At 44.2% G+C, this 22,598-nt stretch overlaps 1 protein-coding gene across 1 annotated transcript in view; it reads left to right on the forward strand.

Moving 5' to 3' along the window:
• The window catches only part of LOC119296003 (chromophore lyase CRL, chloroplastic-like), a 32,203-nt gene that overhangs the window by 715 nt on the left and 8,890 nt on the right, over positions 1 to 22,598 (forward strand). Inside the window, exons 2-6 of the mRNA XM_037574424.1 lie at positions 138 to 191; positions 1,232 to 1,292; positions 1,395 to 1,430; positions 2,172 to 2,222; positions 19,647 to 19,739. Coding sequence (XP_037430321.1) covers positions 138 to 191; positions 1,232 to 1,292; positions 1,395 to 1,430; positions 2,172 to 2,222; positions 19,647 to 19,739 — 295 coding nt within the window. The remainder of the gene's footprint in view (positions 1 to 137; positions 192 to 1,231; positions 1,293 to 1,394; positions 1,431 to 2,171; positions 2,223 to 19,646; positions 19,740 to 22,598) is intronic.

Raw genomic sequence — 22,598 nt, forward strand, 5'->3', positions numbered from 1 at the left:
GCGCGCGCTAGAATTGTAGCCTCCGTTTAGAGTGGCTGCCCCTGAGAATTCGTCTAAAATTTTGCAATTTTGAGCTAAGGAAAATAACAATAATGTGCCTTTGATACGTTTCTTGGTTTACATGATTGGTTCCATGTGCAGTTCTCGAGGGAGCAGGCGAGGCAGGATCCTGGAAACTATTTCAACCTTAGGTGAAAATTATGCTTCCCATAAGCATTCCGTTTGCACATTAGTTGTTGGGATGTTGGTTTGGTTTGGGTTCTTGTCTTCGGACGATGCTATTTGCCAATCTAAAGATGCGGCTTTCTTTTGGGTAGTTGTGGAAGCGGCTTGAGGTGTTCCTGGGTTGTTACTTGTTGCTACTTTGTTATGAATTTAACTTGTGCTTTCCTAATAATGGGGATATGCATAACCAGTTATTCATTCCTATTGTATTGGTATAATTCACGTTGATTATATGAATACATGTGTGTTGAGCATTGTTGTAGATTTTTTGATTCATCACCTTATGGTGGTGGTTGCCTTAGTTTTTTCCCCTTGGGTAGTGCCAAACTGATCGGGGAATCCAGCAATGTTGCCGGGTTCTGGCTGCTGTCCACAACTCCACATAAATGTTGTGTAATATTACATTACGACGATAAATTTCTAACATAACTTGAAGTGGCAGCTATAGAGCATTGTCATAGCATTGTGTCTTTCTTGGCCGAGAGCAAGAGTCGAATAACACCCCTAGGCTGCAATACTAATGATAAAATGTGTTCTGTTCTGATCTTAACGAACCACAACGTTAGCAAAACCCTAGAGAAAATAGTTCTGTTGTACTCGATGCAAACAACATATTTATTGACTCATCTTAATAGAGTAGCAAGTTAAAAGCTGGTCTCCTAGAAGTCTTGAAAAACAGTTTTCTCAAAAGTGATTCTCAATCTATGTGTGGTCCAAATAACCACTGTTAAACCATAAGAGGATATCAGGGTACTTCTTTTCTTATGGTACCTTGTTTACTCAAAGTTCTACCAGATGCCTTGGATGGAAATATAGTTTTCTAAACGTGATACCAAAATACATTTTGAAAATAAAAATAAATTAGTATCCCATTAAATGTCACGTGGTTGAATTAATGCAACTATTCTGCACTTACTTCCTTTGCATAAGTTTAAATACTTACTATGCTAATCTACCTTCTGTCACCTAAACATCTTGTGTATAACTTGGCCTTCCATTCTTCTAGAATGCTCACTTGCCCTGCAACTGAGATGGTGGATGGTTCTGGAGTGCTCTACTTTGAGCAAGTATGCCAATTGCTCTTGTAAATCCTTCAAATTTGTAGCCTCTTCCAGGATTTTTTTTGCGGGTCTCTTCCAGGAACTTCAGTGTCATACTTCCTTTTGCAGGCATTTTGGAGAGCTCCAGAAAAACCTTTCCGACAAGTACGGTAACTTCTAAACTGACCATCTAAAGATCTTCTTTGGTCACGGTCTAAAAAGGTCCCATCTAAAGAAAACCTAAACAGTCTCACTCTTTTAAATCAAAGATTGTACTTCATGTGCAAACATATATTGTACCTGGCCATCAATTCTTGAAGTGTTCCTGTACCAACTTAAATTCCTCATATCAAATATATGTTAAATAAGCTTAGGCTATCATCTGCAACCATACGTGTATAAACATATTCTATGTACCATATCATGTCAGTTCACTATTATCCTCTTCTCTGTGATATCTGATCAAGGGAAATATTTTTCATGTTCGATGAGCATCCAAAGCACACCCATAAAATATTTGTCCATTTCATGTTTCTGCTAATACACATCTTTATGGCAACATAAGGTTTTTCTGCGTACTTTGCTCTTGGTATACCTGTCTATTTTGTTTCGCGTTGTAGACGTTGCTTGTCAGTTTGTAGGTAGTGCAGAAAATTTTGCATACTCTGCCACCTGAATACTTTTATAACTGATATGTTTAATTCATTTGACATAATATGATGCAACGCAAACTGAATAATACATTTTGAAAACAGAACAAGGGTGTTAGTGTCAGACAGTAGAACTTCATATACCCATTTGTAGCGTGTTATTTGGATGATTTAACAATGAAGTTTGACTACAGTTCTTTAGTCTGTTGTTCTTGCATATATGTAAGTAACAATTGTAAGTTGCTGGTGCTTGCAGAGATTCTACATGGTAAAGCCATGTCCAAAGGAGATGAAATGCGACGTTGAGGTAAGCTGCATACTTATTTACCGTTAATAAACACGTCTGAGACCTTTTATTGTGTGTGTCTATATATATAATATTTAGGACAAATGTTTCCTATGACCGGGTGTAGTTACTCCCACTTTTGTTCCGTATGTTCTAGGTAGTATCTATCATACCGGAGTATATATAAGCGTACTATGTATAGTATATAAGAATGTTTAGGTAGTATATATACTACTTTTTTGGCAGTATGTACCATATTGCGAGCATACTCCTCTTTACGCACAAATATGTATGTATTTTACAAATATAATAAAACCTATGGCCCACTTGCATTTTTTTCTTCATATAACTCACTTTGGAGTATCTTAGATATAGTATATGAACATAATAAAAATGATAAAGTAGTATGTATACTATCACATGGTAGTATATGAGACATGGGTGTAACTACACCTGATAGTAGGATGTATTAAGGCGGATTTTTTGCCTCTCGGTTGCTATGCTAATGCTACCCCCTGGTGGCTATACCACCCCGTGCCATCCCGGTTGCTATGCATGCTTTGTGATCTGTGTGCACACTATCCTATAGTCTTCCGTATATCGGGATTCAGTTAAATGTTAATGATGCATGCTATTGATCGCACTAATACGATTGCCAGCAGAGCATGTGTCAGATCAGGGGTATCAAAATGTCAGATCATACAAGCTATCAATGGACGTCCCAGGTTGCGGGCAGAACAACCCCTCACCTCCTAGGAGGCTTGTTCTACCTTTTCCATGAAATGAAATACAAAGGTCCTTTGCGTTTTCGAGAAAAAAAAATGTCAGATCATGAATAGTAAACCTTCTAATTCAATCCCATATGTATGAAAATGCTATAGCTTCCTAACTTTCTATAATACTAAAGATGCTGGTTGGTGAGTAAGATGAAGTTTCCCTAAAAAATGCCCCATGAACTCAAAAAAGATTCCCCAAAATGGATGCGTGTATACATACTATCAACATCTAATTTTGTTACCACTCATGACCAGTCAACTATAAGTGTAGTGTGCAGTACAAAGGTGTCAGGTGGTAATGAACTAGTCCCAATGCAATTGGATAAATGAAAGACTAATTGATGACAAACCTAAAAGATGCTACATGGATCTCAAGGCCAGATTAGACAAAAGCGAGAGGCCTGGTGGCAAAGACGTAATAATCATACTACGGTAGTATTATCTTAAGCGTGAGCGCAAAATGCTTATTCTACACCCCTAGTAGCACTTCATACAAAATCTAGTAATGCAGTGTACAAAATGTAGTAATTCCAAAATAATTTTTCACTATCCAAGTCCGCAATTTACTACATTCTTCCAAAAGTTACTATATTTTGCATACTATGTTACTATAGTTTACGCACTTTTTACTAGGGGTCTACGTAGAATAAGTTATTCTACATGCACATTTACTTTAGCATTACACACACACAAGCAAGCACGCACGCACGCAAGCACACAAAGAAGTTAACCAGCGAACCATTGAATTTTAGCTACAATGCAAATGCTTTGAATACCGCTGGATTCGAATCAAACTGTTAAGGAGTATTAGTATTGGTCTAGGAGTCCTTATTAGTCTATGTTTAGTTTCCTTACACCTCAAGCCATGTGTAATATATATATGCCCCTTGGGCCTTTAATAAAGATAAGTTGCTTATTCCTAACATGGTATTAGAGCTAGGTCAATTTTTTGCACGCTGCAACTCGTGCGATTGATCCATCCCGATCGATCTCCACCTGATCGATCTCCAAACCGAGCCGCTCGAAGCTCGTCCTTCTCTCGAAGTAGGCCGCTCGAAGCTCGTCCTTCTCGCTCGAAGCAGGGGACTCCTGCCGCAAGTCCCTCGATCCATATCGGGCCGGGACTCCAGGTCAACCCGCCTCCATCCAACAACCTCTGCCTGTGTCCACCCACGCCCGCGAGGACTCCCGCCGCTGCTCCCCTCAATCTACTGTCACCAAGGACCGCTGCTGCTGGCTGCTACCTGCTGGTGTTCCCTAGCTGCTGCTACGTTGTGTTGCTAGCTGCTACGTGGTGCTCTCTGCTGTCCGCTACTGCTGCCTGCTGATCTGATCTGCTACGTGGTGCTCTCCTAGTCTGATCTGCTCCGTTGCTTGTTTCATGTACTGCTACGTGGTTGATCTGGGTTAGCTGTAAAAAAAAAGATACTATGTCTTCGTCGTCGGGGTATGTCGTCATCCCTCGCTGCCTGTTGATTTTTGATGGAACTAACTACGCCGAGTTCATTGCCTTCTTTCGCATTCATATGCGTGGCATTCGTCTCTGGGGTGTTTTATCTGGCGAGGTCTCCTGTCCGCCACGTCCAGTTCCTCCTGTGGTTCCTACTCCACCGACGCCAACGCCTCTTGCTGTGGATGCTGCTCAACCTACTAAGGATGCAGCTAAGCTTGCTGACGAGTCTGCAACTCGTGCTTATGAGCAACAGGTTTTGACCCATGAGTCTCTTCACTTTTATCGTGATGCTCTCACTACTTACACTCAGTGGTCTGATGATGATGCTCGCGCCGCAGCTGTTCTCACTTCCATTGTTTTGCCTCAGTTTGCCTCTGACTTTATGGGCCTCGCTACCGCCTTTGCAATGTGGACATGTTTTTGCCAGCGCTATCAACCATCCGGTGATGCCTTGTATCTATCTGTGGTTCGCCAGGAGCATGCTCTTCAGCAGGGTGACTCCACTGTTGATGATTTCTACGCACAGAGTTCTGCCATTTGGCGCCAACTTGACTCCCTTCGCACTGCTGGTTGTCGTACTTGTCAGTGTTGCCAAGCTGTGCGGGCCGACTTGGAGTTTCATCGCGTCTATGAGTTCTTGTCTCGACTTCGTCCAGAATTTGAGCGACGGCGCGCTCAGTTGTTTGCCCGTGGCCGTATTGCTCTTATGGAGGCGCATTCTGAGATTCGGGCTGAAGAGACTCGCCTACGTGGTGCCGGTTTATTTGAGGTTCCCTCTGTGCTTGCTGCTCGAGCTTCTGCTACACCGCCTCTTTCACGTTCAGTGCTCTGCCACTCCTGCCCACTTCTCCTAGTGGTGAGGGCCGCTCTCGTTCTCACTGTGGCTACTGCAACAAGGATGGTCATCCTGAGTCTGAATGCTTTCTGAAGAAGCGGCACATGCGCCAGGGGCGCATATCTTCTTCGGAGACTTGTGCTTCTATTCCGACCCCTTCAGTAGTGTCCCTGACTGAGCAGGATATTGTGCGACTTAAGCGTCTACTTGCAGCTTCGGGTTCTTCTTCACCAGGTTTTGCTGGTCTTGTTGTTGACTCTTCTAGCTCAGAGAGACCACCCTCTTCACAGTCAGGAGCACAACACGGGAGCTCTGCTTGGCCCTCTTCACAGTCAGGAGCGCAATACGGGAGCTCTGCTTGGTCTTGGCCCTCGGCACCATGATTTTTTCTTTTGCTGCCACCGTATCTACTTCATGTGTTTTTTTTAGCTTCCTAGTTTTCTATGATTTCCGCTGCGTCCACCAAATCCGTTGATATTTTGTGTTTTCTCATGTCATGTGAGTCCACCATACCTATGTCTGTCAGTCTTTTTCTGGTCATTGTCCTCTGTATAGGATTTCTGTGGCCTCTCTTTGCATTGTTGATCTAAGCCCGTTCTCTTGCCGTCGAGCTTCTTTCGCCGTCGGTTTTCATGGGCCATGATTCTTTAATCAATGCTTCATTCTTTTGATGTGCCATCTTCTTTGGACAACCCATCTTCTCTTGATACTTCTCTTGTATCTTCTGTTGATGTGGTGTCTTCCTCTGATGTGCCATCTCTTCTTTATCCTCTTTGGCGACTCGACAGGTTTTGAAGACTCTTCATGCTACGATGACACTCTCAAGACGCGGATTTGGAGCACGTCCTGATCCAGCAGCTCCTGTTTTTCGGGCGATCGTAGCACCTCTCATGATCCCCGCTTGGTCTGCCTCTTTCGCTTGGGTTGCCTTCTTTTTTAATCTCGGCAAAAAAGGTGCGAAGTAGAGAGTCGAACCCGAGACCTGGTGGCTCAAGTACTAGTAGAAGTCCACCCAGCAATCACCTAGGAAGGCTCTTTGTTGTGATTATATACATACAACAACAACAACAACAACAAAGCCTTTAGTCCTAAACAAGTTGGGGTAGGCTAGAGGTGAAACCCATAAGATCTCGCAACCAACTCATGGCTCTGGCACATGGATAGCAAGCTTCCACGCACCCCTGTCCATAGCTAGCCCTTTGTCGATACTCCAATCCTTCAGGTCTCTCTTAACGGACTCCTCCCATGTCAAATTCGGTCGACCCCGCCCTCTCTTGACATTCTCCGCACGCTTTAGCCGTCCGCTATGCACTGGAGCTTCTGGAGGCCTGCGCTGAATATGCCCAAACCATCTCAGACGATGTTGGACAAGCTTCTCCTCAATTGGTGCTACCCCAACTCTATCTCGTATATCATCATTCCGGACTCGATCCTTCCTCGTGTGGCCACACATCCATCTCAACATACGCATCTCCGCCACACCTAACTGTTGAACATGTCGCCTTTTAGTCGGCCAACACTCTGCGCCATACAACATTGCGGGTCGAACCGCCGTCCTGTAGAACTTGCCTTTTAGCTTTTGTGGCACTCTCTTGTCACAGAGAATGCCAGAAGCTTGGCGCCACTTCATCCATCCGGCTTTGATTCGATGGTTTACATCTTCATCAATACCCCCATCCTCCTGCAACATTGACCCCAAATACCGAAATGTGTCCTTCCGAGGTACCACCTGGCCATCAAGGCTAACCTCCTCCTCCTCACACCTAGTAGTATTGAAACCGCACATCATGTACTCGGTTTTAGTTCTACTAAGCCTAAACCCTTTCAATTCCAAGGTTTGTCTCATAACTCTAACTTCCCATTTACCCCCGTCCGACTATCGTCAACTAGCACCACATCATCCGCAAAGAGCATACACCATGGGATATCTCCTTGTATATCCCTTGTGACCTCATCCATCACCAATGCAAAAAGATAAGGGCTCAAAGCTGACCCCTGATGCAGTCCTATCTTAATCGGGAAGTCATCGGTGTCGACATCACTTGTTCGAACACTTGTCACAACATTATCGTACATGTCCTTGATGAGGGTAATGTACTTTGCTGGAACTTTGTGTTTCTCCAAGGCCCACCACATGACATTCCGCGGTATCTTATCATAGGCCTTCTCCAAGTCAATGAACACCATATGCAAGTCCTTCTTTTGCTCCCTATGTCTCTCCATAAGTTGTCGTACCAAGAAAATGGCTTCCATGGTCGACCTCCCAGGCATGAAACCAAACTGATTTTTGGTCACGCTTGTCATTCTTCTTAAGCGGTGCTCAATGACTCTCTCCCATAGCTTCATTGTATGGCTCATCAGCTTAATTCCACGGTAATTAGTACAACTCTGAACATCCCCCCTTGTTCTTGAAGATTAGTACTAACATACTCCGTCTCCATTCTTCTGGCATCTTGTTTGCCCGAAAAATGAGGTTGAAAAGCTTGGTTAGCCATACGATCGCTATGTCCCCGAGACCTTTCCACACCTCAATGGGGATACAATCAGGGCCCATCGCCTTGCCTCCTTTCATCCTTTTTAAAGCCTCCTTCACCTCAGACTCCTGGATGCGCCGCACAAAACGCATGCTGGTCTCATCAAAGGAGTCGTCCAGTTCAATGGTAGAACTCTCATTCTCCCCATTGAACAGCTTGTCGAAGTACTCCCGCCATCTATGCTTAATCTCCTCGTCCTTCATCAAGAGTTGGCCTGCTCCGTCCTTGATGCATTTGACTTGGCCAATATCCCTCGTCTTCCTCTCCCGGATCTTAGCCATCTTATAGATGTCCCTTTCACCTTCCTTCGTGCCTAACCGTTGGTAGAGGTCCTCATATGCCCGACCCCTTGCTTCACCAACAGCTCGCTTTGCGGCCTTCTTCGCCATCTTGTACTTCACTATGTTGTCTGCACTCCTATCCAGGTATAGGCGTCTGAAGCAATCTTTCTTCTCTTTAATCGCCTTCTGGACATCATCATTCCACCACCAGGTATCCTTATCTTCGCTTCTCCTTCCCCTGGACACTCCAAACTCCTCCGAGGCCACCTTACGGATGCAAGTCGCCATCTTCATCCACACATTGTCCGCATCCCCTCCTTCCTCCCAAGGGCCCTCCTTAATTACCCTCTCCTTGAACACCTGAGCTACCTCCCCCTTGAGCTTCCACCACTTCGTTCTAGCGACTTTGGCACGCTTATCCTGTTGGACACGAATCCGAAAGCGGAAGTCAGCAACCACTAGCTTATGCTGGGGTACAACACTCTCTCCAGGTATCACCTTACAGTCTAGGCACGCACGCCTATCTTCTCTTCTCGAGAGGATGAAATCAATCTGGCTAGAGTGTTGGCCACTACTAAAAGTCACCAGATGTGATTCTCTCTTTCTAAAGAGGGTGTTAGCTACAATCATGTTGTAGGCTAGAGCAAAGCTTAAGACATCTTCTCCTTCTTGATTCCTGATGCCATAGCCAAAGCCCCCATGCGCCCCTTCAAAACCTGTGTTAGATGTACCCACGTGGCCATTGAGGTCTCCTCCTATGAAGAGCTTCTCACCAATCGGTACACTCCTAACCATGTCTTCCAAGCCTTCCCAGAACTCCCTCTTGGTGTTCTCATTGTGGCCTACTTGCGGGGCATACACGCTGATAACATTGAGAACCAAGTCCTCAACTACCAGCTTGACCAGGATAATCCGGTCCCCACATCTCTTGACGTCTACCACTCCATACTTGAGGCTCTTGTTGATCAAGATGCCTACGCCATTTTTGTTTGCAGCCGTCCCCGTGTACCACAGCTTGAAGCCGGTATCCTCCACCTCCTTCGCCTTCTGTCCTCTCCATTTGGTTTCTTGGACGCAAAGGATATCAACACCTCTCCTCACCGCTGCATCAACTAGCTCCCGAAGCTTCCCTGTCAGAGACCCTACGTTCCAGCTACCTAAGCGAATCCTCCTAGGCTCGGCTAGCTTCCTTACCCTTCGCACTCGTCGAGTCAAATGCGAAGACCCTTGCTCATTTTCCACTACATCCGGGCGTCGATGTAGCGCGCCACTAAGGATGCGACGACCCGATCCTCGCTCACTTGCCACCGTATCCGGATCAAGATACGGCGCGCCACTTGAGGGGTGACGGCCCGGCCCTTGCCCATTTTCCACCACACCCGGGTTTCGATGTGGCGCGTCGCTGAGAGGGTTACGCCCTAACGAAAATCTTTTGGGTTCATCTCCATAAGAGTGGCTGAGTTTTTGCGTTGGCTCGCCAAGCCTGTCACAACCCTCCTTTACCCGGGCTTGGGACCGGCTATGTTGAGACAACATAGGCGGAGTTGTTGTGATTATATACATGTTAGATAATTTTTATACCTTCATGTTGAGGTAAGCTACGTATTGCAGATCTGACCGCACTGTTCTTTTGCTGTCATTTCTTTTGTATATTTTTTTAACCTACAAAAATACTAGAGGTATATTACCAAAATACTAGAGGTGTGAGTTGACTTAAACATCAAATGATGAGGAACATGAAAATATAATCATATGTCAAATTTGTTTGCCTACTTCTAGATACTTCTGTTGTGGTCTAGTATTTCTTTTCTTTTTTTTATCCTACCTACTGTTTTCTAGAGTCTTCTAGTTGTGAGTAGCTATGAGTAGAATGGTGAACCTTAAATAATGTTTTTAGAGTATTCCAGCTATAAGTAGAAGTATGTGAAGGCTTCCCAAAGCCCTATAAATAGAGGTCCTCAGCTCTACTTTGTATCCAGACTATGTACCGCTACCTATAATAGAACTTGTTCTTATCTAAGATCTTGGAGTAGATCTTGTGCCCTAGGAGTTCTGGATTGAACTCTTGCTGCCCTATCAGCCTACATTCGCCTCTAGAGCGATATCTAGCACAGCACGTTGAAGCTGTTCCTTCAACACTTGTGCTGTACACATTGTAGCAGCAAGGTGGAGTTGCTCCTCCACAACCTTTGTGCTGCTTCAGGTGGTATCAGAGCCTCGTTGACCCATAATCGTTCTTGCTGCCTCTTCTAGAGCAAGTTGCAGCAAGCAATGGAGCAATTGGAGAAGAGGGTGGATGCTGCTGAACAACAAATCAAAGAGCTGCGTGAAGATCTAAATAGGAGATTTGACCAGCTGGTTGAGATGATAAGAAAGGGTGTCCCCCCTGCTACCAATGAAGGAGATTCATCTAAAGAAGAGGAAGATGTTCATCAAGGAAGAAGGAGAGGTAATCTTGGAGCAAGACCGTCACGACAACATGTTGTTCAACGTGCTTCAAGAAGGCCAATTTATGTTGAGGCTTCTGAAGGTGAAGAATATGATGATGCCCTTGAAGAACCAAATCTCTACGCATATCGGAGAGCACCCAACCCTACATATGCAAGAGATACATACAAGGTGAAAGCTGAGATCCCAAGTTTTAATGGAAATGTTGACATTGAAGGGTGCCTGGATTGGTTATATGAAGTGGAGACTTTCTTTGAGGTCATGGAGGTTCCGGAAGATCGTAGAGTTCTTTTGGTCGCATACAAGCTGAAAGGAGGAGCCGGTGCATGGTGGCATCGCGTTCAAGAGGAGCGCAGGCTGAGAGGAGAACCTCGTGTTAGAACTTGGCGACAAATGAAAGGCCTCTTGAAAGGGAGATTTTTGCCTGCTGATTATGACCAGATCCTATTTATCCAATTTCAAAATTGTGCTCAAGGAAATAGGAGTGTTTCAGATTAACACGGAGGAGTTTCTAAGGCTACAAGTGAGGTGCAACCTTGCTGAAACTGAAGAGCAACAAGTTGCAAGGTACATCAATGGTCTCAATGATGCTATTCAAGATCGATTGATGATGCAACAAATCTGGTCCGTTGATCAAGCACAAGCTCTAGCCTTAAAGGCTGAGAGGTTTGTGAGGATGAGAAAGACAACTAAGGCTCCATATCCCCCATATCCTCATACCGAAGGCTCATCTAGGAGCCAACCTAATAGAGTGGAAGAAAAGACCACTCCACCAAAGACGAAACAGCCCATCCCGAAGCAAACTAGAGGCAAGGGTAAGGCAAATGAAGGCCCAAAGTGCTATAAATGTGGTAAAGAGGGACACATATGCAGCGGTTGCCCACTAAGGAAGTTTGTTAACACGACTATCCATGATGGTGAAAGCGATGAGGAAGAATACGAATCTGAAGATGTAGACGGACAAGAGGTTTGTCAAGAAGAAGGTGAAGAGGTGGTATGTGTGATCCAGCGTGTCCTATGTTCCACACCACAACTCGATGACACACAACGGAAGAAAATATTTGAGAGCAAATGCACGGTGAATGGCAAGGTATGCAAACTAGTGATTGACAGTTGCAGCTGCGAGAATCTTATCTCCCAGAAGTTGGTGGACCATTTAAAGCTTGAAACCCATGATCATCCAAATCCCTACACTATTGGATGGATCAAGAAAGGAGTGAATATGAGGATCACCAAACAATGCAACCTGCCACTTTCTTTGGGTAAGCATTATCGCTCAAATGTGTTGTGTGATGTGGTTGACATGGATGCCAGCCATGTTCTTCTTGGGAGGCCTTGGCAATTTGATGTGGATACTACACACAAGGGCAAGGAAAATTCTTACTCTTTCATTTGGAACAAGAGAAGGATCATTATCTTACCAAACAAAACCGAAGGTAATACCTCTAAGGAGGAGGGGAAAACTATGTTAACTATCTCCCATACCTCTCATGAGTTTATGGAAGACTTGAAGGATGCAGATTTGTGTGCTGCACTTGTTGTAAAGGGAGAAGAGCACCTGACTGTTGAAATTCCAGCAAAGGTACGTGATTTATTGGCAGAATTTCAGAACATACTTGGGGAGCCACATGGCTTGCCACCGATGAGAGGAATTCAACATAGAATTGACTTAATTCCGGGAGCAAGTCTTCCTAATCTTCCACACTATCGAATGAGCCCAAAGGAGCATGATATATTGAAGGAGAAAGTGGAGGAATTGTTGCAAAAGGGGCACATTCGAGAAAGTATTAGCCCATGTGCTGTACCAGCCCTACTCGCGCCAAAGAAAGATGGATCTTGGCGCATGTGTACGGATAGTAGAGCCGTTAACAAGATCACCGTAAGGTATAGATTCCCTATTCCCCGTCTGGATGATATGTTGGATCAGCTTAGTGGAGCAAGAGTGTTCACAAAGCTAGATTTAAGAAGTGGATATCATCAAATCCGTATAAGACCCGGGGATGAATGGAAGACCGCCTTCAAGACAAAGGAAGGGTTGTTTGAATGGCTAGTCATGCCATTTGGACTCTCAAATGCACCAAGTACGTTTATGCACTTAATGAATCAAGTCCTTAGACCCTTCTTATCCCACTTTGTTGTGGTCTATTTCGATGACATCTTGATCTATAGCAAGGATGAGGATGAACACTTTGATCACATTCGGAAGGTGCTAGAAGTACTAAGGAAAAATGAGCTCTACGTCAACTTGAAGAAATGTGTTTTCCTGCAAACACAACTTCTTTTCCTAGGATTCGTCATAACATGTGACGGCATTCGTGTTGATGATTCTAAGGTTGAAGCAATCCGAGAATGGCCAACTCCTAAGACCATTTCTGAGGTAAGAAGCTTTCATGGCCTTGCAACTTTCTATAGGCGATTTGTTAAGAATTTCAGCACTATCATGGCACCAATTACCGAGTGTTTGAAGAAAGGAAAGTTCCAATGGGCAGAAGCAGCTGAAGCTAGCTTCAATGAGATTAAACAAAAGCTATCACAAGCTCCTGTCTTGGTACTACCTGACTTCAACAAGACTTTTGAGTTGGAGTGTGATGCAAGTGGAGTAGGCATTGGAGCTGTCCTATCTCAAGAAAGGAAGCCCATTGCTTTCTTTAGTGAGAAGTTAAGTGAAGCTAGACAGAAATGGAGTACCTATCAGCAAGAATTATACGCCGTTTTTAGAGCGTTGAAAACTTGGGAAGTCTATTTGCTGCCTAAAGAGTTCATTGTTTATAGCGACCATCAATCCTTGAAGCATTTTAGAAATCAAAGGCATGTTGACCGCATGCTAGCAAGATGGGCAACATATCTGGAGAGATTTAACTATCTCATCATGCATAAATCTGGAATAACTAACAGAGTGGCCGATGCTTTGAGTCGTCGTGCATGCCTCTTGACTTCTTTTGAAGCTGAACTTCCGGGCATGGATCAAATAAAGGAGTTGTATGAGGGTGACGAAGACTTTGGCCATGTTTGGGTAAAGCACGCAAGGGGCCAACCATTAGGTGATGACTATTTGATGCAAGATGGATATCTCTTCAAAAATGATCGTTTGTGCATTCCAAGAAGTTCTCTACGTGACAAGCTGGTTAGAGAGCTCCATTCAAGTGATCTTAGTGGCCATGTTGGACGGGACAAGACTATCGCTAACCTGGAAGCTCGCTACTTTTGGCCACAACTAAAGAGAGATGCTGGAAAGTTCGTTCAACGGTGCCCCGTATGTCAGACCTGCAAAGGCCAAGTCCAGAACACAGGGTTATACATGCCTTTGCCTGTTCCTGTCGCTCCATGGGAGGACATTTCTATGGACTTCATCTTGGGCTTGCCAAGAACAAGACGAGGAAGTGATGCTGTATTTGTGGTCGTGGATAGATTCTCTAAGATGGCTCATTTCATCCCATGCCGCAAAATGACGGATGCTCATCATGTGGCAAACCTATTCTTTCGAGAAGTGGTCAGACTTCATGGAGTACCAAGGTCCATCGTCTCAGACCGTGATAGCAAGTTTCTTGCTGCATTTTGGCTCACTTTGTGGAAGCAATTCAACACTGAATTGAAATTTTCTAGCACTGCTCATCCACAAACAGATGGACAAACGGAAGTGGTGAACAAGTTTTTGGGTAATCTGATCCGTTGCATTTGTGGAGAAAGAAAGGGACAATGGAATTTGGCTTTATCTTTTGCAGAATTCTCCTACAATAACTCCAAGCATAGATCCACATGAAGGAGCCCTTTTTCCATTGTCTACACTAAAGTTCCATCACATGTGGTGGACCTGGTGAAACTACCATCAAGGGGAAACTCAAAATCAGCATTGTCCTTTGCTGATAATTACACCGAGTTATTTGAAGAGATTCGCGGTGCTTTGGAAGCACAAAATCAGAAATATAAACAACTTGCTGATTGCAAAAGGAGGCTAAATCATTCCAAGCCGGTGATAAGGTGATGGTCTACCTTCGAAAAGAGAGACTGCCTTTAGGTGTTAAAGGGAAACTGAGGCAACGAAGGTATGGGCCCTTCTCTATCGTGAGGAAGATAAAATGATAATGCTTATGTGATAGATCTTCCAAGCGATATGGGTATCTCCAACACTTTCAATGTTGCGGACTTACTCTCTACCATCCAGAAGAAGCGCTCTATGAAGATAACTCGAGAGCGAGTTCCAAACAACCAGGGGAGAATGATGAGGAATAGTAGATGAGGAACATGAAAATATAATCATATGTCAAATCTGTTTGTCTACTTCTAGATACTTCTGTTGTGGTCTAGTATTTCTTTTCTTTTCTTTATCCTACCTACTGTTTTCTAGAGTCTTCTAGTTGTGAGTAGCTATGAGTAGAATGGTGAACCTTAAATAATGTTTCTAGAGTATTCCAGCTATAAGTAGAAGTATGTGAAGGCTTCCCAAAGCCCTATAAATAGAGGTCCTCACCTCTACTTTGTATCTAGACTATGTACCCCTACCTATAATAGAACTTGTTGTTCTTATCTAAGATCTTGGAGTAGATCTTGTGCCCTAGGAGTTCTGGATTGAACTCTTGCTGCCCTATCAGCCTACATTCGCCTCTAGAGCGATATCTAGCGCAGCACATTGAAACTGTTCCTTCAACACTTGTGCTGTACACATTGTAGCGGCAAGGTGGAGTTGCTCCTCCACAACCTTTGTGCTGCTTCATCAAAGATTAGATCCTACAACCAGCTAGAACACCGTGGTAACTTCTGTGTAAATAGCATGGTGACCTGATAACTTACGTATATAAAACACTGCAGTAACTTTTGAACAATGGAAAAAATGTTATTTAAAACATACCCACAGTAACTTGGTAATATATGAACCGTAGACCTGATAACTTACGTACAAATACAGTGGTAACTTCGACCCATGAAAAAGGTTGGTGAAACTTACCCCGGTAATGATGTAGGGTGGAACCCTAGTTCATGATCTTTTCACATTTGGAGGGGAAAAGGGAGCAAATCAAGAGAGGAACACAAGAAGAACACCATATAGACAAAGATCCAATCACACATATGCTAAATCCACATAAACATATAGGGATACAAGGGTCGAAATCCAACACAAGAGGGTAAAAGGGGTACTAGTTCATCCCAATCCTTGAAGGAGAGAGGTCTTGAATCCAACATGATCTTCCCTAAGAAGGGGTCCTGAATCCACTTGGGGGATCTTCTCGCATGGAGGCCTTGATCTCCATGGGAGAGGTAAGTGGATGAGCAAAACTCAATCTCAAATGAGCTAAACCTTTGCTAACCCTAGCTAGGAGGAGGAGAGGGTCTATATATAGTGTTCCACGAGATGAGAGGGGGAAAGAGGGGATACATGGGCCTCTGGCCCGGTTAGGCACTCGCAGGTGCCGAACGTCCGGGCTGGGGTCGGATGTTCGGGGCTGGGACCGGATGTCCGGCCAAGAGTTGGCCAAACTTCTGTTGCTTTCGGTGGCCTCGGGCCGGATGTCCGGGCTGGTCAGGCCGGATGTCCGGCTCCTGGAGATTCTTCAGCGTTGCACTAATGCTGTTGTTGCTGGACTGGGGGCGTCGGATATCCGGGCCAGGGCCAGATGTCCGGCCGCTATAGGATTTCAGCGGTCTCCTTCATTGTGCTTCATCGTCCGTGTACTTGGGCACTTGGTCTTCATTCCGAGCCTCTCCGAGGCGGAGATACAGTCCTCGCCGATGGATCGGCAAGTACTCCACGGTGAGCGGCTATCAGCTAATGTTATGGGCCGTTAGAGAGACCTCGACTCTTTCAGGGAAAGGAGGGAGATCGAATGCGAGATGGAGTCCCTGCGTTTGTTCCCTCCCCCTCCGGACGGGTCAACCTACTTTGCCCGCTCAGAGGCTTCCTTGTACCTAAGCACACATAGCATTTCCGATTGGGGTAGTAGCCATGTCTCACACGGTTCGTATGGAAGCTCGTTAAGGAGAGATGTCACCTCAGTCTTGATAGCTCTTGCACGTGCTCGTGTCATCGGTCCACTTAGCACTTGGGGAGACGGAGGAAGCTCCATGGGGATGACCGTAGGATGCTCCGCATCAGGTAGCTTGTGTGTAAATAGCAGGTTTGTTTACACACTGCAGATCTGATAACTACGTACAAAACACCGTGGTAATTTTGACCCAAGGAAAAAAGTTGTGGAAACATACCCTGGTAACTTCTGAGTAAATATGATGGGTTTTTATGCACCGCAGAGCTGATAACTTATGTACAAACACCATGGTTATTTTGACACGGGGAAAAAGTTGTTGAAAACATACCCCCATAAACTTTTGTGTAAATAGCATGGTAATATATGCACCAGAGAGCTGATAACTTATGTAGAAACACCGTGGTAATTTTAACCCAGGAATTCTTTTGTTGAAACATCCCTCGGGTAACTTCTGTATAGAAGGTGTGGTAACTTGATGTACCACAGGCAGTTTACGGCTCGCCCATGGGATTTGGCCACCGTTTGGACTGGCACAAAAAAATTGGCTCGCCCAGCCGGCCAGCGATGCCTGCGTGTTACTCTCGCCAATTCGTGGGCGCAGTGAGGGCGTGGAAAACGCTCGCCAAATAATTGGCAGCCTGCTCTTGCCCACTCTTTACGTGGGTCTCATTTTGTTTTTGCTTTTACACGGTGGTCTCTTCCGGTGGTGCTTTTACGGAGGTCTCGCCAAATAATACAGCGGATTAATCACGTGGGTAGCTGCGTGATGACCGAACAGTTCTTCTTAGGGCAACCGAACAGCTGTTTGGATGGATTTTTTCATTGACGGGTAGTTTGGATGGATCAGTCCAGTGTAAGCTCCAGCCTAACATACGTTTTACTACTGGACTTCCATGGAAGAAAAAACTTTTACTATTGAACAAATGTTCCCAAAACCACTACTAATACTCTTCTCTTGCATGTTTATCTTTTGGCATATTATATTTAATTATTTTTTATATTACAAAAAACTTATTTTTAATGTCTTTTTTTTGTTGGCTCAAGGTACATCCAAATTACAATCAGATCAAGCACTAATCAATCCAAGTTACTCGTATAAAACATTTGGCAACTCTGCTAGTGGCAAACCAAATGAAGTCTTAGTGATTTACCAAAATTTGGGCAAGTACATTGGCTACAATCCAAACAATGATAACTTACCAAAATTTTGGTCATGCCAATTTTTTTGGCTGGGCTAGTTGGGGCACAAACTAAACAAAAGGGCAGCCCCAGTGCATGTAGCTCCCGCTTGCGCAGGGTCTGGGGAAGGGTCCGACCACTTTGGGTCTATTGTACGCAGCCTTTCCCTACATTTCTGTAAGAGGCTGTTTCCAGGACTTGAACCCGTGACCATGACCTCATGGTCACAAGGCAGCAGCTTTACCACTGCGCCAAGGCTCCCCTTCCGGGGCACAAACTAAACACACCCTCAAAAATCTCGCCATGATAGATTTAATAGTGAAAGCAGATTTTGAATCGGACCGACCGTTTGAACTATAAAACATTCTGAATTTTTAGAATTGGAGAGAATATAGGATGACATCATCAGTTGTCCTTTTTGCACGCATGCATATATTAGTAACAAGAAAAAGGGAAGGTGCACATGGGTTGGGGAGGAACATATCGGAACGATCGTTGGTTATTAGAGTCTATACACACACACACACAGGAAAAATACATCCTACAACCGGTGGTAGTTACATCCACGTCTCGTATTATCATGTGGTAGTATATATACTACTTTATCATTTTAAGTATCTTCATATATTATATCTAAGATTTTCCTAATCGAGCTATATGAAAAATTTGCATGTGAGTTCATAGATTTTTTTGTATATTTTGAAAATACCTTCTACATACAACATACAAAACTCACGGAGTGCACTACCACCGGTTGTAGGAAAAAAATGAGGAAAATTTGGGTTGTTGCTCAGGAATCGGTTTATGAAAATTTGGGTTGCTAACATATGACTTAATATATTTGATTATGTAGAGTTGCAAAATATACATTGAACATAAGTAGAATAATTGAATGGAAAATATTTTTTCATGCATGGTTGAATGTTGTGGTGGGTCTTTCTCTATGCATGATTGCATGTTGAGGTGGGCCTCATTCCATTCATAATTGTAGGGTGAGGTGGCATGCTTGCATGTTGAGGTAAATAAATTAGTGGGGATCACTCTCTTATGTATATAGGATGCCTAAATACAAGTTTCACGAAAAAATATCTTCGAAGCCCTTAGTTTATGCAGTATACAATTTTTACGTACAAAAATGCAAATGTTTATGCATTTCACAAATATAGTAAAAACAATGGGCTCGCTTGCAATTTTCCATGTAGCTCACTTTGGAGCATCTTATTCTTAGATATAGTATACGAACATAGTAAAAATGATAAAATAGTATATATACTACTTACATGGTAATATATGAGACGTGGGTGTAACTACACCCGGTTGTAGGATGTAACATACACATAGTAAAATCGTGTCTATCAATGCTGTCTAATCATGGGCTCTGCCCGCTGTGCGAGCCGCTCGACTAATGCTGCCCCACCTTAAGATAACCAAGTGTCCTGGTAATCTAGTTACGCACCCGTACAACTCCTCGCCCGTTGCTGCTCGTAATATAATTAATCATTTCGGTAATCTAGTTGCTACCTGCTGCCCAACTCCTTGCCCCGCTTCTGCTTGTAATATAATTAGTCTGCCTTCTGCCCAACTCCTTGCCTTGCTGCTGCTCGTAATCTAGTTACTGGCTGCCGCAAAACTCCCAGCCCTGCTCATTGGTGATCGTAATGTAATCAATCGTTCTGGTAATTACCGGCTGCGCACAACTTCGCCCTACCAAATTTGCCAACCCGTTTTTCTTTTTTATTGATGGTGGTAAAATAATTTAAAACATAGTGGTACCCTGATTTGATACGAGCCAACAATACTTGCTTTTGGCCATTTAATAACTGTAATTTGAATCTTGGATGACATTTGCCCAACAAATTTGAATGTTTGGTTTCAATTAAAGCAGTACAATGGCAATTGAAGTACCTTTAATTCAACCATGCTTTGTTGAGATAACATTTTGAATTATCCCCATTGGACAGTTGAGTTCTTATGCAATTAGAGATGTTGAAGAGTACAAGAATTTCTGTGACCGACAAAAAGATCAGAGGCCGCAGCCAGAAGAAGTAATTGCGGTATGTCTTGTTTCCGAAGAAACCATACTTTTCAGGACACCCCACTTATGGGACATCCTCTTTACTTTAATTTCTAATGTGGAATTTTAATTCATCTTGCCCATGAATCCATGTCATGGTGGGTTCTAATGTAGTGACATAGTGGATGAACTAGCTTGGTGTTTGTAAGTCAAAATATTTTATAATCTGCAATACTCATTGGCACTCTTGAGACTACTTTACCCTCTATTTATTTTATTTGACATATAGATTTGTTTCCCAAGATGGGAATTGGGACTGCTAGATTCTCTTCCAATTTGTGTTCATCAACCTAGTTTGTAGTGTCATTATGTCATATTAGCTTCTTTGTTGTTGAGCTTAGACAAACTATTTCATTGGATTGCGAATTTGTCAGCAACATGGGAAACATGGTCCCCCGTGCCTACTGGAGATGGGCCTAGCTTTATGTTCTAATACTTATAGAAAGAGAGAAAACCATACTCGGGTCCTCCCAAGCATGAAGACACTGGCAATCACAGGGAATCTATAGAGTTGGTCGGGATCCTCCCGATCAACTACCCTCCCCCGAGCAACCGATCCTCGCCTACAGATCGTTTAAGGGGCCCACAAGTTGGCAAAAGATCAAGCACATGCTTGGTCACTTCTCTCCGGGCTTTCCGTGAGACCCAAGGCCGGCAAGCACATTAATAGCTATGCCTGCATGTCTATGTAACCTACGGTTCATAAGTTATATTGATTCTGAACAGTAAGCCGGTTCGCTCCGAACCGAGGTGATATGGCTTGCCGCTTATCGGGAGCGCAGGTCGTTTTTTGTACTATCAACATGCTGGATGTAGCGTGTCTCTTCGGCTGTCTCCCGCTGGCAAGTTGGACCTGGCGAGCTGTGTACGGTTGGAGAGGTTTGACTCGTCAACATGACCTACTCCCACTGCTCTATCCTACGGACCCGCGTGGGCTGCACAGGCTAGGTCGCCCAAGATCGATTGTGGCTTGGTTTGTAACAGGCTACTGTGGTGCCCCCCAGGCCCTATAAGAGGAGGACCAAGGCCGTGCAAAAAGTTCGCAACCTGGAAGAATACCATCTAGAAGAAAAGTAGTTGGGTAAAGAAAACTAGCTCTCAAAGAGAGTCCTATACTCAAAGATTTCTGGAGTGTGTTACACCATCTCGGTGGCCTGAACTTGGGTAAAAAAGCCGTATCCTGCCTCAAAGATTTCTGGAGTGTTTTGATGATTCCCACGACCCCTGATGTCCATCCTTGACACTTGGCGCGCCAGGTAGGGGGCAAAGGTTCCAGATCATCTTCATCGACCAAGATTTCTGGAGTGTGTTACACCATCTCGGTGGCCTGAACTTGGGTAAAAAAGCCGTATCCTGCCTCAAAGATTTCTGGAGTGTTTTCTAGCCTCTGGCCGAATGAAAAAAGGTGATTCCCACGATCCCTGATGTCCATCCTTGACACTTGGCGCGCTAGGTAGGGGGCAAAGGTTCCAGATCATCTTCATCGACCATGTCCTCATCCGCACGGAGACCGAAGCGTACCGACGTGAATGATGGAGCCTCCCTGGGTGGTGACGCGCCGTCTAGCGGCCAACCCTCTTTGGGCGTCCAATGGTCGTTGCACTCGCATTGCTGGCGAATTTCGGAGGAAAGGTTGGAATCCCTCAGTAACAGTTTCTCCAATATTGGTCTGAAGGTTGTCTCTGAAGTATAGCTTGCTGCCACTTCCTGTGACGTCACAGGAATGATTTGAGAAATTGCCATTAATGAACAACATTTCCTTGATAGCACCAGCTACTCTGTTAAGGGCGCCTTTCTTGTATTGTATTCTGAAACCAAATTCTAGCAACTTCATCATGAGTATGATTTGCTTAGCACCTATAGCTCGTACCTCTGCATGCAGTGTTGTTATGTCCGATCTGACAGACTGTGTTTCCTTCTGGTTCTCAAAGACCTCGGATCGCATGGCCAGGAGATCTTGTAGTTCCCCGTCATCATTTCCCACCTTGCTCCTCCTCATCTGGATCTGGCCTTCAGGAGAGAGAATTTCACATCGGAACTAGTCCAGCAACTGGATCTCCCACACCAGATCTCGTTGTTGAACTGCGCTGCTGCCAAAGTGGTGTACTAAAGCAGCACAAGGTCGTGAAGGAACAACTTACAAAATATACAACGCAAGTGTTGATAGAACTACTTCTATGTGCTGCGCTAGATATCATTCTAGAGGCAGAAACAGGCTAATGTGGCAGCAGGAGTTCAATCCAAAATTCCTAGAGCACAAGATCTACTCTAAGATCTTAGATAAGAACACCAAGTTCTACTATATAGGTAGCGGGGGTACATAGTATGCTTACAAACTAGAGGTGAGGACCTCTATTTATAAGGCTTTGGGAAGCCTTCACATCTCACTTCTACTTATAGCTAGAACACCCTAGAAAACATTACTTAAGATTCATCATTGTACTCATAGCTACTCGTAGCTAGAAGACTCTAGAAAACAGTAGCTAGGGTTAAGAAAAGAAAAGAAATACTAGACGAGACACTAGAGTAGAAGTATATTCAAGTAGCCAAACAGATTTGACATATGACTTCATTTTTCGTTTCCTAATCTATTGTTCCTCGTCATTCTCCACTGAATTGTTTGTTATCTTCAGAGCCCTTCTTCCGGGTGATAGAGACTAAATCCGCAACAATGAAAGTGTTGGATATACCCATGTCGCTTGGAAGATCTGTCACACAAGCATTATTATTTATCTTCCTCATAATAGAGAAGGGCCCATACCCTCACTGCCTAAGCTTCCCTTTAACACCTAAAGGCAGCCTCTCTTTCCGGAGGTAGACCATCACCTTATCATCAACT

This window comes from Triticum dicoccoides, chromosome 4B (assembly GCF_002162155.2).
Source record: "Triticum dicoccoides isolate Atlit2015 ecotype Zavitan chromosome 4B, WEW_v2.0, whole genome shotgun sequence".
Classification (NCBI taxonomy): Eukaryota; Viridiplantae; Streptophyta; class Magnoliopsida; order Poales; family Poaceae; genus Triticum; species Triticum dicoccoides.